The following is a 13,742-nucleotide window of genomic DNA, read 5'->3' as shown; positions in this document are numbered from 1 at the left end:
ACAGATTGCGCCATATTCAGTGTTAAAATGCTTTTCAGAGCCAATTCCACCATACAGATTGTACAATATTCATTGTTAAAATGCTTTTCAGAACTGACCCCACCATACAGATTGCGCCATATTCAGTGTTAAAATGCTTTTCAGAGCCAATTCCACCATACAGATTGTACAATATTCATTGTTAAAATGCTTTTCAGAACTGACCCCACCATACAGATTGTACAATATTCAATACTAAAATGCATTTCAGAACTGACCCCACCATACAGATTACACCATATTCAGTGTTAGAATGCTTTTTGAACTGACCCCACCATACAGATTACACCATATTCAGTGTTAGAATGCTTTTTGAACTGACCCCACGATACAGATTGCACTATATTCAGTGTTAAAATGCATTTCAGAACTGACCCCACCATACAGATTGTACAATATTCAATACTAAAATGCATTTCAGAACTGACTCCACCATACAGATTGCACTATATTCAGTGTTAAAATGCTTTTCAGAACTGACTCTACCATACAGATTGTACAATATTCAGTGTTAAAATGCTTTTCAGAACTGACCCCCACCATACAGATTGTACAATATTCAGTGTTAAAATGCATTTCAGAACTGACCCTACCATACAAATTGCATATTTACGTTAGTTTCTTCAGGATAGGTATTTGCTCTTGAGCAAATCATTGACAATCTACAGAATCTTTGATGTGCACATAGATGTGTAAGAACTGCTTTCAGGGATTATTTAATTTGTGTTCTTCTGTTTTATTATAAGTACAAAATTGTCATAATATGTTCAGTGTCTTATTCTTGTTAGATAGTTAATGTTATATTTTTGTAATTTGGTCAATGTCATATTCTTGTGTGGTGGTCAGTGTCATATTCTTGTGAGATGGTCACTAATATTCTTGTTATTTTGCTAATGTCAAACTCATGATGCAGTTAACAGACATTAAGATGGTAAATCACAGGTCAGAATCCAGTGTAAAGCAGTTTAATAGAGAATCTTTTTGTCCCTATTTTAGCATCTCCAGTGGAAAGACAGATACTTGTAATATTATATGTACTGCATCTCCACTTTCAGCACGTCCGTGGGCTTACGATATGAATAAATACAGAATATGCTTCTCTCCCTCCCAAAACAATTTTACACAACTGCAGTGGTCTCTGTTGAAGAAGGTTGAGAAAAATGGGACCTAGTACTGGCTGTAACTATACTTTTATCACAGCAGCCTGATGTCAGCATTGGTGTTTTGATGGATGAATGACATTTGGTTTCCTTGTGATACAGAAAAGTCAGGTTATGGGATGAAGTGTGGACTTACCATTACCTAGATGTATACCTGCAAAAACAAGAAGAATCCAGGCCTTTCTTAACATGAAATAAGAAAAACCAAGAGGAAATGGGAAATGTCGAGCATCATCTTTAAAATAATTTGATGCATCTCACAGATGTATTATGCCCATGCAAGCACAGGGTTGAAATAAAGTAATATGCCAATAAAATGTAGTAGCTGAAAAAGCTGGTCTCATTTTCCATGTACTGTTGTATATGGTTTTGAGCTTTTCAACAGCTGTACATAATTATGTATGCAAAATTAGGCCATAGAACGGTGAGTTCAGAAGAAAACCCGTTCAACAATTTTACAATATTTGCGACCACTTCAATGGCCTAGTGGTTAGAGCGTCCACTTTGGATGTGGGATGTCATGTGTTTGATCCCCAGCCGAGTCATACCAAAGACTTATATAAATGGTACTAACAGCTGCCTTACTTGGCACTTGGCATTAAGAGGTTAGTGTTAGGACTGGTTGGCCTGGTGTCAGGATAATGTGACTGGGTGGGACAGCATGCTACATGTCTGCAGCATGATGTCCCAGTGCTAGACATCACTGCAGACATCGTAGCAGTATGACTGAAAAATAGTTAAAGCTATGTTAAAAATCCAAATCACACACACACGCTTAACATGATATTGATCCCTCAGAAATTATGACCACTGTTAAGAATAGCAAAACACTTAAATTGCTTCTTAGAACCATTCTGCAAAATTTCAACTCATTTGACAGGAATCATATCAGCATTTAGGGCTTTTAAGTTTGTACAAATGCAGCCAAACTAAAATTTAATATGGTTGTTACTTCATAAATATAAGAGCTTTGAAAAATTTCATCTAGAGAGCCATCTTACAGAATTTGACCAAATTGAATGAAAGGTGTTCTAGTTTCAAGGCCTTTCACATTTATAGAAATGATGTGTATCCCCTATTAATCATGGTTGTTATTACTAGAAACAGCTAAACATTTACCCAGCTTTATCACTATAAACAGCTAAACATTTACCCAGCTTTATCACTAGAAACAGCTAAACATTTACCCAGCTTTATCACTAGAAACAGCTAAACATTTACCCAGCTCTATCAAAGAAAACCACATACCAGAATTTGACCAACCCATGAGAAACCATCACAGCCTTTCTGGGTTTGACAGGTGATATTGGCATGCGATAAAAAATGGATGCCTATAAAATAACTGGTCAAACAATTTTGTTTTTCAATGCATATCCAATCAACAGCACTGGAAGAAATATCTGCAGAAAAAATCCTACTGGTCCAAGCTTTTTTGTTTTGCCAGTTGTTTGTTTTGCTTCGGTGATGGTTAGAGTTACCACCTTGGATGTGGGAGGTTGGGGGTTCAAACCCTGGCCGAGTCATACCAAAGACTTACAAAAATGGTACTAACCACTGCCTCACTAGGCACTCAGCATTAAGAGGTAAGTGTTAGGACTGGTTAGCCTGGTGTCAGGATAATTGACTCTTATATGCGGCATGATGCCCCAATGGTAGACATCTCTATAGACTGCAGACATCATAGCGATGTGAAATTGTTTCTTGGTTTTTTTTGTGCTTCTTTTCTGTCTTGCCTCCATCAGGACTGTCTTAATAAAACTTCAAAAAAGGATTGATCCACTTCAGTCTGAGACTTTTATTCTTTTTTTACTCTGTTTACATGGCAACAAACATGCTGATTTCTTTTGTCCATGTCAGTAACCTGACATTGATAGTATCATTAAACTTGCCTGGTCATCATTAACCTTGTCACAAATTTTACATAAAATTTATCGAGAGGAAAAATTAAATGATCATGAAGCAGAACATTTTTCAAACAGTTTGTGTGTTTCCCAGCAATGCTATCTGGTAACACCATGTATCCATAGTACCAATTACACTACATTTAATCTTTTAATATATGTCACTTGCATTACACTAAGGTTTAAAACAATTATTTAATAAAGAGCAGTTTGGTTCAGACTTCAATAAATATAATCAAAATCTCTTCTGAGATGAAATTAAGTATTATCTGTTTGTATTTTGTTTTTTAATTAGCACTATCTTGATAATATAGTTCAAAAGATACAATATGCTTTATCAAGAGGTCATAAAGTGTCAAATTTATTAAACCTTGAAACATTTTGTAAAGAACAGAAACAGACCTTGATTGGCATCTTATACCAGTTCCTTTCCAAGTAAAACAGAAGATACAAATGTATATTTCTGCAATTCAGAATCTAGCTGGCTAGCAATTAGCTAAGAGGTAAGTATTGGGATATTTGATTGCATAGTGAGCCTTGTTCAAATCCTGTCATTTATAATGTAAATTCCACTGGCTAGCAATTAGCTAAGAGGTACGTATTGGGATATTTGATTGCATAGAAAGCCTTGTTCAAATCCTGTCCTTTAGAATGTAAATTCCACTGGCTAGCAATTAGCTAAGAGGTAAGTATTGGGATATTTGATTGCATAGTGAGCCTTGTTCAAATCCTGTCATTTATAATGTAAATTCCACTGGCTAGCAATTAGCTAAGAGGTAAGTATTTGGATATTTGATTGCATAGTGAGCCTTGTTCAAATCCTATCATTTATAATGTAAATTCCACTGGCTAGCAATTAGCTAAGAGGTAAGTATTGGGATATTTGATTGCATAGTGAGCAAATCCTGTCATTTATAATGTAAATTACACAAGAAAAAATATAGTGTACCTGTAACAGAAATCAAACTCTTCATATGCCTGAGCTTTATTCAGTGCACAATTGCATGCACACTCTGAATTTAAGCAATAATATTCCTTCATGAAAATTAGACCTATAATTCAATATGTGAGTGAATTCACATTATGGTGAACTGAAATAATTGACTAAGCTTCATCAAGACATACCATCAATTGCTACTTGAAAACAGGAAACACATAACTATTTAGGTGAGCATGGTCAGTTACATCTTTTCTAACAAGTGATCATTGATCCACTCTACTCCACATTAATTTTGTGGAACAGTGTTGACTGCCAAGCATTGGTAGCAAAAATGAGTCAAACAGAGCTTGCTAATTTGAATTCCAATTCACCTCAGTCAGTTCCCTGTTACAATTCCACAAGGAAATCTTATTTGATCCATTTAGATTAATATATCTCGGCCATGCCATCTGGTTTTATTTTTAATTATGCAGAATTACAGTTAAAGTATCGTGTGAGTTGTTCATTAAGTAGTGTAGTGCTTGTTTACTTCTTCAAACTTATCATGTGTTGTTCACCGTAACAGGAATGGAATAAACTTTGTTGATTGTTGAGGGAAAATTGTCAAGTTCAGTTTTGTTTTGCTTTGCCAATTCAGGTGAATATTATTGTATGCCACTGCTTGGATAATCGAAGCCTGGCTTCAGTTTCATATCACTGTTAAAGGGATGACACTGAGGATTACATGTGTCATTATTAAGAGCAAGTGATACCTGTCATAACTATTCTGAGATTTTTTTTGGTGAAAAAAGTAATTTGGAGCCAACCATTATTGACCTTATGTCAGAGTAAACATAATACTGATAAACTACCATTAGCCAGAACCTGGCTGTCCGCTCAAGCTCTGAAAAGTTTGGTTACCCAAAACTAAAATGGGTTGTGCCATGAACATATTGTTCTGCTCCTGTGATTTGAAAGAGTAATTTTTGTATCTTTGTTTATGGAAGATGTTCTGCTAAGAGATAGTGTATACTCTGGTGGGAGTGGGTAATTGGGGGAGCAGTTTTTATACAACATTTTCTATAAATAGACCCATTATACAGTAGAACCTGTCTTGAAAGACCACCCCATCTGCCAAAAAATATGGTCTCATAAGACAGGTGGTCTCTCAAAACAGGACATAACACTATGTAATCAATAAATCTGTGCATGGAGATTCTGGTCTCTCAAAACAGGTGTTCTCTCATAGCAGTGGTCTCTCAAGACAGGTTTTTACTGTAGTAACATTTCAGAAACTGTGGGTGATTACAAACTTTGCATCAATACAGATCAAAATTGTTGAAATCAGCACTTTGTACATTGTGACAATAAAACAATGCAGTACACATAAGCATATTGGCACCGATTGTGTGTTGTGACATTAACACAATGTAATACACATAAGCATATCTGTACCGATTGTGTTTTGTGTGGCACCGATTGTGTGTTGTGACAATAACATTATACAATACATATCAGCATAATGATACCGATTGTGTGTTGTGACAATAACATTATGCAGTACACATCTGCCTATTGGCACTGATTGTTTTGACAATAACACAATGCAATACACATCAGCATATTGGCACTGATTGTGTATTGTGACAATAACACCATGTAATACACATCAGCATATTGGTACCGATTGTGTGTTGTGACAATAACATTATGCAATACACATCAACATATTAGCACCGATTGTGTGTTGTGAAAAATAACATTATGGATTACACATCAGCATATTGGCACCAATTATTGTGTCAATAACACAATGCAATACACATCAGCATATTGGCACCGATTGGGAGTTATGACAATAACACTGTGCAATATACATCAGCAAAGTGGTACCGATTCTGTGTTGTGAGAATAACATTATGCAATACACGTCAGCAAATTGGCACCAATTGTGTTTTAGGTCAATTATACTATGTAATACACATTATCATATTGGCACTGAATGTGTGTCGTGACAGGAACATTATGGAAAACACATCAGCATATTTGTACTGATTGTTTGTTGTGACAATAACACAATGCAGTACACATCAACATATTGGCACCAATTGTTTTTTGTGACAAGAACACAATGCAGTACACATCAGCATATTGGCACTTATTGTGTACTGTGACAGTAACACATTGCAATACACATCAGCATATTGACACCAATTGTTGTTGTCACAAGAACATTATGCAATACACATCAGCCTATTGGCAGCGATTGTTGTGTTATGACAATAACAGTGTAATACACATCAGCATATTGGCACTGATTGTGTGTTGTGACAATAACACCATGTGATACACATCAGCATATTGGTACTGATTGTGTGTTGTGACAAGAACACCATGCAGTTGTGTCTTGTGACAATAACATTATGTAATATACATTAGAATATTGGCACCCATTGTGTTTTGTGACAATAACATTATACAACACACTTCAGCATATTGGCACTGATTGTTGTGTCAGTAACATAATGCAATACACATCAGCATATTGGCAACCGATTGTGTGTTGTGACAAGAACACAATGCAGTACACAGCCTATTTGCATCGCTTGTTTGTTTTGACAAGAACACTGTGCAATACACATCAGCATTTTGGCACTGATTGTGTGTTGTGATAATAACATTATGCAACAGACTTAAGCATATTGGCAAAGATTGTATGTTGTGACAAGAACACAATGCAATACACATCAGCATATTGGCTCTGATTGTGTGTTGTGACAATGACACCATGTGATAAACATCAGCATATTGGCACCGATTGTGTGTTGTGATAATAACAATATGCAACAAACTTCTGCATATTGGCACAGATTATGTGTTGTGACAAGAACACTGTGCAATACACATCAGCATATTGGTACTGATTGTGTGTTGTGAGAATAACATTATGCAATACACATCAGCAAATTGGCACCGATTGTATTTTATGTCAATTACACTATGTAATACACATCATATTGGCACTGAATGTGTGTAGTGACAATGACATTATGGAGTACACATCAGCATATTTGCACTGATTGTTTGTTGTGACAATAACACCATGTGATAAACATCAGCATATTGGCACCGATTGTGTGTTGTGATAATAACTATGCAACAGACTTCAGCATATTGGCACAGATTATGTGTTGTGACAAGAACACTGTGCAATACACATCAGCATATTGGCTCTGACTGTGTGTTGTGACAATGACACCATGTGATAAACATCAGCATATTGGCACCGATTGTGTGTTGTGATAATAACAATATGCAACAGACTTCTGCATATTGGCACAGATTATGTGTTGTGACAAGAACACTGTGCAATACACATCAGCATATTGGCACCAATTGTGTGTTGTGAAAAATAACATTATGCAATACACATCAGCATATTGGCACAGATTGTGTGTTGTGACAAGAACACAATGCAGTACACATCAGCATATTGGCACCACTTGTGTGTTGTGAAAAATAACATTATGCAATACACATCAGCATATTGGCTCCATTTGTTTGCTGTGACAATAACACTATGCAATACACATCAGCTTATTGGTGCCGATTGTGTGTTGTGATAATAACATTATGCAACAGACTTCAGCATATTGGCACAGATTGTGTGTTGTGACAAGAACACCATGCAATACATATCAGCATATTGGTACTGATTGTGTGTTGTGAGAATAACATTATGCAATACACATCAGCAAATTGGCACCGATTGCATTTTATGTCAATTACAATATGTAATACACATCATATTGGCACTGAATGTGTGTTGTGACAATGACATTATGGAGTACACATCAGCATATTTGCACTGATTGTTTGTTGTGACAATAACACCATGGAATACACATCAGCAGATTGGTCCAGATTGTTCTGACAATAACAATGTAATACACATCAGCATATTGGCACTGATTGTGTGTTGTGATAATAACACCATGTGATACACATTAGCATATTGGTACCAGTTGTGTTTTGTGAGAATAACATTATGCAATACACATCAGCATATTGGCACCAATTGTGTTTTGTGTCAACTACACTATGTAATATACATTAGCATATTGGCACTGAATGCGTGTTGTGACAAGAACACAATGCAATATGCAGCATATTTGCATCACTTGTTTGTTTTGACAAGAGCACTGCAATACACATCAGCACATTGGCATCAATTGTGTGTTGTGATAATAACATTATGCAACACACTTCAGCATATTGGCAAAGATTGTGTGTTGTGACAAGAACACCATGCAATACACATCAGCAAATTGGTACTGTATGTGTGTTGTGAGACTAACATTATGCAGTACACAGCAAATTGGCACCAGTTGTGTTTTATGTCAATTACACTTTGTAATACACATTATCATATTGGCACTGAATGTGTGTTGTGACAAGAACACAATGCAATACACATCAGTATATTTGCACTGATTGTTTGTTGTGACAAGAACACAATGCAATACACATCAGCATATTGGCCCTAATTGTTCTGACAATAACAATGTAATACACATCAGCATATTGGCACTTATTGTGTGTTGTGACAATAACACCATGTGATACACATCAGCATATTGGTACCAGTTGTGTTTTGTGAGAATAACATTATGCAATACACATCAGCATATTGGCACCAATTGTGTTTTGTGTCAATTATGCTATGTAATACACATTATCATATTGGCATTGAATGTGTGTTGTGACAAGAACACAATGCAATACACAGCATATTTGCATCAGTTGTTTGTTTTGGCAAGAACACTGTGCAATACACGTCAGCACATTGGCACTGATTGTGCATTGTGATATTAACATTATGCAACACACTTCAGCATATTGGCAAAGATTGTGTGTTGTGACAAGAACACAATGCAATACACATCAGCATATTGGCACTGATTGTGTTTTGTGACAATAACATTATGCAATACACATCAGCATATTGGCACCGATTGTGTGTTGTGACAAGAACACAATGCAATACACAGCATGTTTGCATCACTTGTTTGTTTTGACAAGAAAACTGCAATACACATCAGCATATTGGCACCAATTGTGTATTGTGATAATATTATGCAACAGACTTCAGCATATTGGCACAGATTGTGTGTTGTGACAAGAACACAATGCAATACACATCAACATATTGGCACCGATTGTTCTGACAATAACACAGTGCAATACGTATCCGCATATTGGCGCTGATTGTGTATTGTAACAATAACATTATATAATATGCATCAGAATATTGGCACCGATTGTGTGTTGTGACAATGACATTATGCAGTACACATCAGCATATTGGCTCCAGTTGTTTGCAGTGACAATAACACTATGCAATGCACATAAGCTTATTGACACTCATTGTATGTTTTGAGAAGAACATTATGCAATACACATCAGCATATTGGCACTGATTGTATGTTTTGACAACAACACTGTAATACACATCAGCATATTAGCACCAATTGTTTGTTGTGACAAGAACACAATGTAATACACATTAGCATATTGGCACCGATTGTGTGTTTTGTCATATTGTCACTGATTGTGTATTGTGACAATAACATTATGCATTACATATCAGCATATTGGCACCATTTGTGTGTTGTGACAATAACACAATGCAATACACATCAGCAGATTGGCAATGATTGTGTGTTGTGACAAGAACACTATGCAATACACATCAGCATATCGGAACCTGTTGTGTATTTTGACAATAATACTATGTAATATGCATCAGCAGAATATTGGAACCTATTGTGTGTTTTGACAATAACACAATGCAATACACATCAGCAGATTGGCAATGCTTGTGTGTTGTGACAAGAACACTGTGCAATACAGATCAGCATATCGGAACCAATTGTGTATTTTTACAGCAATACTATGTAATACACGTCAGCAGACTATTGGAACCAATTGTGTATTTTTACAATAACACTATATAATATGCATCTGCAGAATATTGGAACCAGTTGTGTGTTGTGACAATAACACAATGTAATACACATCAGCAGATTGGCAATGATTGTGTGTTGTGACAAGAACACTATGCAATACACATCATCATATCGGAACCTGTTGTGTATTTTGACAATAACACTATGTAATATGCATCAGCAGCATATTGGAACCAATTGTGTGTTTTTACAACAATACTATGTAATATGCATCAGCAGAATATTGAAACTTATTATATGCTCATTTTTTTCTCCATTAACTTTGCATTGTCAGAATTGTGCAATATTACCCGATACTGAACTTAAATGCAAATACACATGTTGCATTCACGTGCATAAAGGAACTACTTCTATTGTAAACCAACAATGGACGCAGACACCAGCACTTTTGATTTGTAAACAAATTATGTACACTCACGTAGTAGGTGCTTAACGTTGTGTTTGTTTAAATTTGTTCCTGAATGAACTAAAGCAGATGTTTCCTGGACTGCCACATACCAGCTGCTTTGGCACATTCCTCGTTAACTTTGTTGATACAATGTTTCAGATTTAGGCTAGCTATACAACAGGCGCAAGAAAGGGTCCTTACAAATAACATACAAGTGACAAGTCATATACTGTTTTCTTTAGCAGGTGATAAGAATGGCAAAAAAATATACTTACAGTTTTACATCCTGAATTTCCTCAAAATGTACTTAGTTCTGCAAATCTGAATTACGGGAGCCATGTCATAGGTTCTCAATCTTGATTACACATTTAAAAATTGTACTGTAATTTTGAATATAAGTGCAGTTACATCCTCCTTACTGCACTCAAAATGAAATAAGCTTTAAATTCCATAGCATCTTTTTGATAATTACAGTTGAAAGACTTCATATTTTTCCCACATTATGATTTCACAAATTCAGTGACAGAAACAGTAACACATTTGCAGATGTCAACACGCTTCTCCCTAGCTTCTTCAATCCGATGTATTTCATGTGGAATTGTCACATATAAATCCAGTCCATAATCACGAAATTTCGTAGACTCGAAAAAAATACCAAAATCTATTCATTCCAGATCAAATGGAATAGTTATTGCAATGCGCATTCATTCACAATATGACTCCAAATTTCAATTTTAACTAGGCATGCCATTTTCTTTTGAAAGTAACGTCGAGCACGCAACTAAGTTAAAATTTATCTGGGCAGAGTTGTGTGCAGTAATAATGTTGTTGTTGTGTAATGATGAATCTGCTCTTGTATATTTAGTTTGGAATACGGCATACATTCAGTTACTTTGTTTCTTATAGTGTATTTTGTTAATATAATTAAGCATTAGGTAGAATAAAAAAATTAGCATATAATAAAAAGGTTACTGCATTTGTATGAAAAATTATGAACTCGTTTTGTTGGATGGATATACTGCGCTCTCAAGGTCATGCAGTATTTCCATTCAAAAAACTCTTTCATATTTTCACATACAAATGCAGTAACCTATAACTATTGTGTTTTTTGACAATAACACATATGTAATATGCATCAGCAGAATATTGGAGCCAGTTGTGTATTTTTACAACAATGCTATGTAATACACATCAGCAGAATATTGGAACCAATTGTGTATTTTTACAACAATACTATGTAATACACATTAGCAGAGTATTGGAACCAATTGTGTATTGTGGCAGTAACTGTATCTAATATGCATTAGAACTGAATCTAAATCCAGAGACATTTTAGCCAAATACTAAAAACTTCATGCCTGCCCTTGTACAACCTTGCCAAGTGGAGTTGGCAAAATGCTCATGATTATGGCAGTTATGAAGAAGTCACGCAATTAGAAGACTGGATCAGGTTTTTATTTTAACCTTGCTGAATGTTACGGGTTTTATTGCATGTGGAAAATCATCTGTCCAATTTTTGCACTGTTGCTTAATTTTAGGGTAGGGATTAGTATAGTTTGCACATCTGGAAGAAGCACAGCATTTGTTTCCCAGTGTTTTCAGACACATTATTTGATAATGATAGTATCAGACAGATGCTGACTGAGATGATAATTAGCAGATGTAAGGTGTGTTTTCAGACTTCAAAAGTATTTATTTGGACTAATATTTCTTCAACAATTACATTTTTCCATGAAAAAATTCCATCAAATTTTTAAAAATATGGCACCACATAAAATATATGAATCTGTTACCATCTTTGTATCACTTTATTTCAGATAAGTTATTTATTTGCAATGTCCTTTTTTTTTAAAGAAATATCCAGAGGAAAGAAATTTTACATGCAGCAGCATTGTACAGTGGCTGAATATAAACAAACAACAGGTGGGTAATATATAACAACTGACCAGTAAAATGTAATATTTTTGTGTATAACAACAGGCAAGTATAAAGTCAGTTTATGTGTGTGTGTGCTGGAGCACAACTCACTTAACTGCACACTCAGATCTAGGCACACATTGGCAGATCATGGTATGTATTATTTGTTCTAGTGATGATTTCACTAACAGACAGCTCAGGGTATGTGTTCTAATGATTTCAAGTGACCATCATAGACAGTGATATGTGTATTGATTTAACATGACCAGGATAGACAGCAATGTGTTTGTGCAGTTTGCTGCAGCAGTACATGGTATATTGCTTGTTCTGTTTATATTTTCATTCATGTAACCAATATTGACAGCTTGCAAATCTATTGGTGTAGAGGCAGATCAAGGTACATGTTCTCCTTATGATTCCACTTGACCAGTGTAGAAATTGATCTGTTAGCACAAACAGACCTCTCAGTTGACCTAGTGGTTAGAGTATCCACCTTGGGTGTGCGAGATTGCAGGTTCAAACTCTGACCAAACCATACCAAGATTTACAAAAATGGTACTAACAGCTGCTTCACTAAGCATTCAGCATTCATTCAGGACAGTATCCCAACTTGACTGATTTTTGTTTTCTTTCAATGAGTTGATTATAAAATGTAAAGTATTATATTTTCAGCCTAATCTGATGCATCTTTGAAAATATCATTGAATCATTTTAATAGGTGAGACTGAAAAAAAAGATTGTTTGAAAGAGATAAAGGGGACCTCAGTCTTGGAGTTGCCTTATTAGTACACAATAGAATCATGCTCAGGATTAATAATATTGTCCACCCTGTCCTAATGGTAACCTTTATGTAAAAGTCGTCTAGTCTCATCCCCTCTTGCAATTCATAATTGAAAGTAAATAATTCAATTTTTATGAATTTACCACAGTTTTACATTTTGATTGAATGTAAATGGTCACGTGATACTGAACCATAATTATTTTTTACTCAATAAATTCCTCGGACTACTTATGGTTCCCTGTTTCCATGTCATTTGATGTGAAGTTTCATCTGTATCAATGCATAACACCCTAATAATAACAAGCCCCCACCCACTTGTGTGATTACCGATCAAAATTTACAACCCAGATTAAAAGTCGACCATTAGAAGTTAAAATAATGTAACTGCACAGACTTTCCTGCACTCTAACACTCAACCCTTTTGCCGAAGAAGGCATATGGCAGGCTTTAGAAGCCAGTCTTTGGAAATTTCATCTTCACATGTTACAGCAGCTGTTATTAAGCAAGGGATCTCACTAAAAATGGACATGATTTTGTTTTTGAAAGATCGAAGTGTGTAGAAAGTAACAACAACAAATGTTATAACGTGCCATATGCAAGCATAGTTA

At 35.4% G+C, this 13,742-nt stretch overlaps 1 protein-coding gene across 1 annotated transcript in view; it reads left to right on the top strand.

Moving 5' to 3' along the window:
- LOC149802502 (thioredoxin domain-containing protein 11-like) overlaps positions 1 to 13,742 on the top strand; it is a 126,834-nt gene that overhangs the window by 35,643 nt on the left and 77,449 nt on the right. Inside the window, exon 7 of the mRNA XM_089951746.1 lies at positions 12,291 to 12,359. Within this exon, the coding sequence (XP_089807872.1) occupies positions 12,291 to 12,359 (69 nt within the window). The remainder of the gene's footprint in view (positions 1 to 12,290; positions 12,360 to 13,742) is intronic.

Source organism: Sinohyriopsis cumingii, chromosome 3 (assembly GCF_028554795.1).
Source record: "Sinohyriopsis cumingii isolate HCF-2022 chromosome 3, ASM2855479v2, whole genome shotgun sequence".
In the NCBI taxonomy this organism is placed as follows: domain Eukaryota; kingdom Metazoa; phylum Mollusca; class Bivalvia; order Unionida; family Unionidae; genus Sinohyriopsis; species Sinohyriopsis cumingii.
Note: the sequence above shows the minus strand (reverse complement) of the source record. Positions and strands in the feature narration are given on the sequence as shown.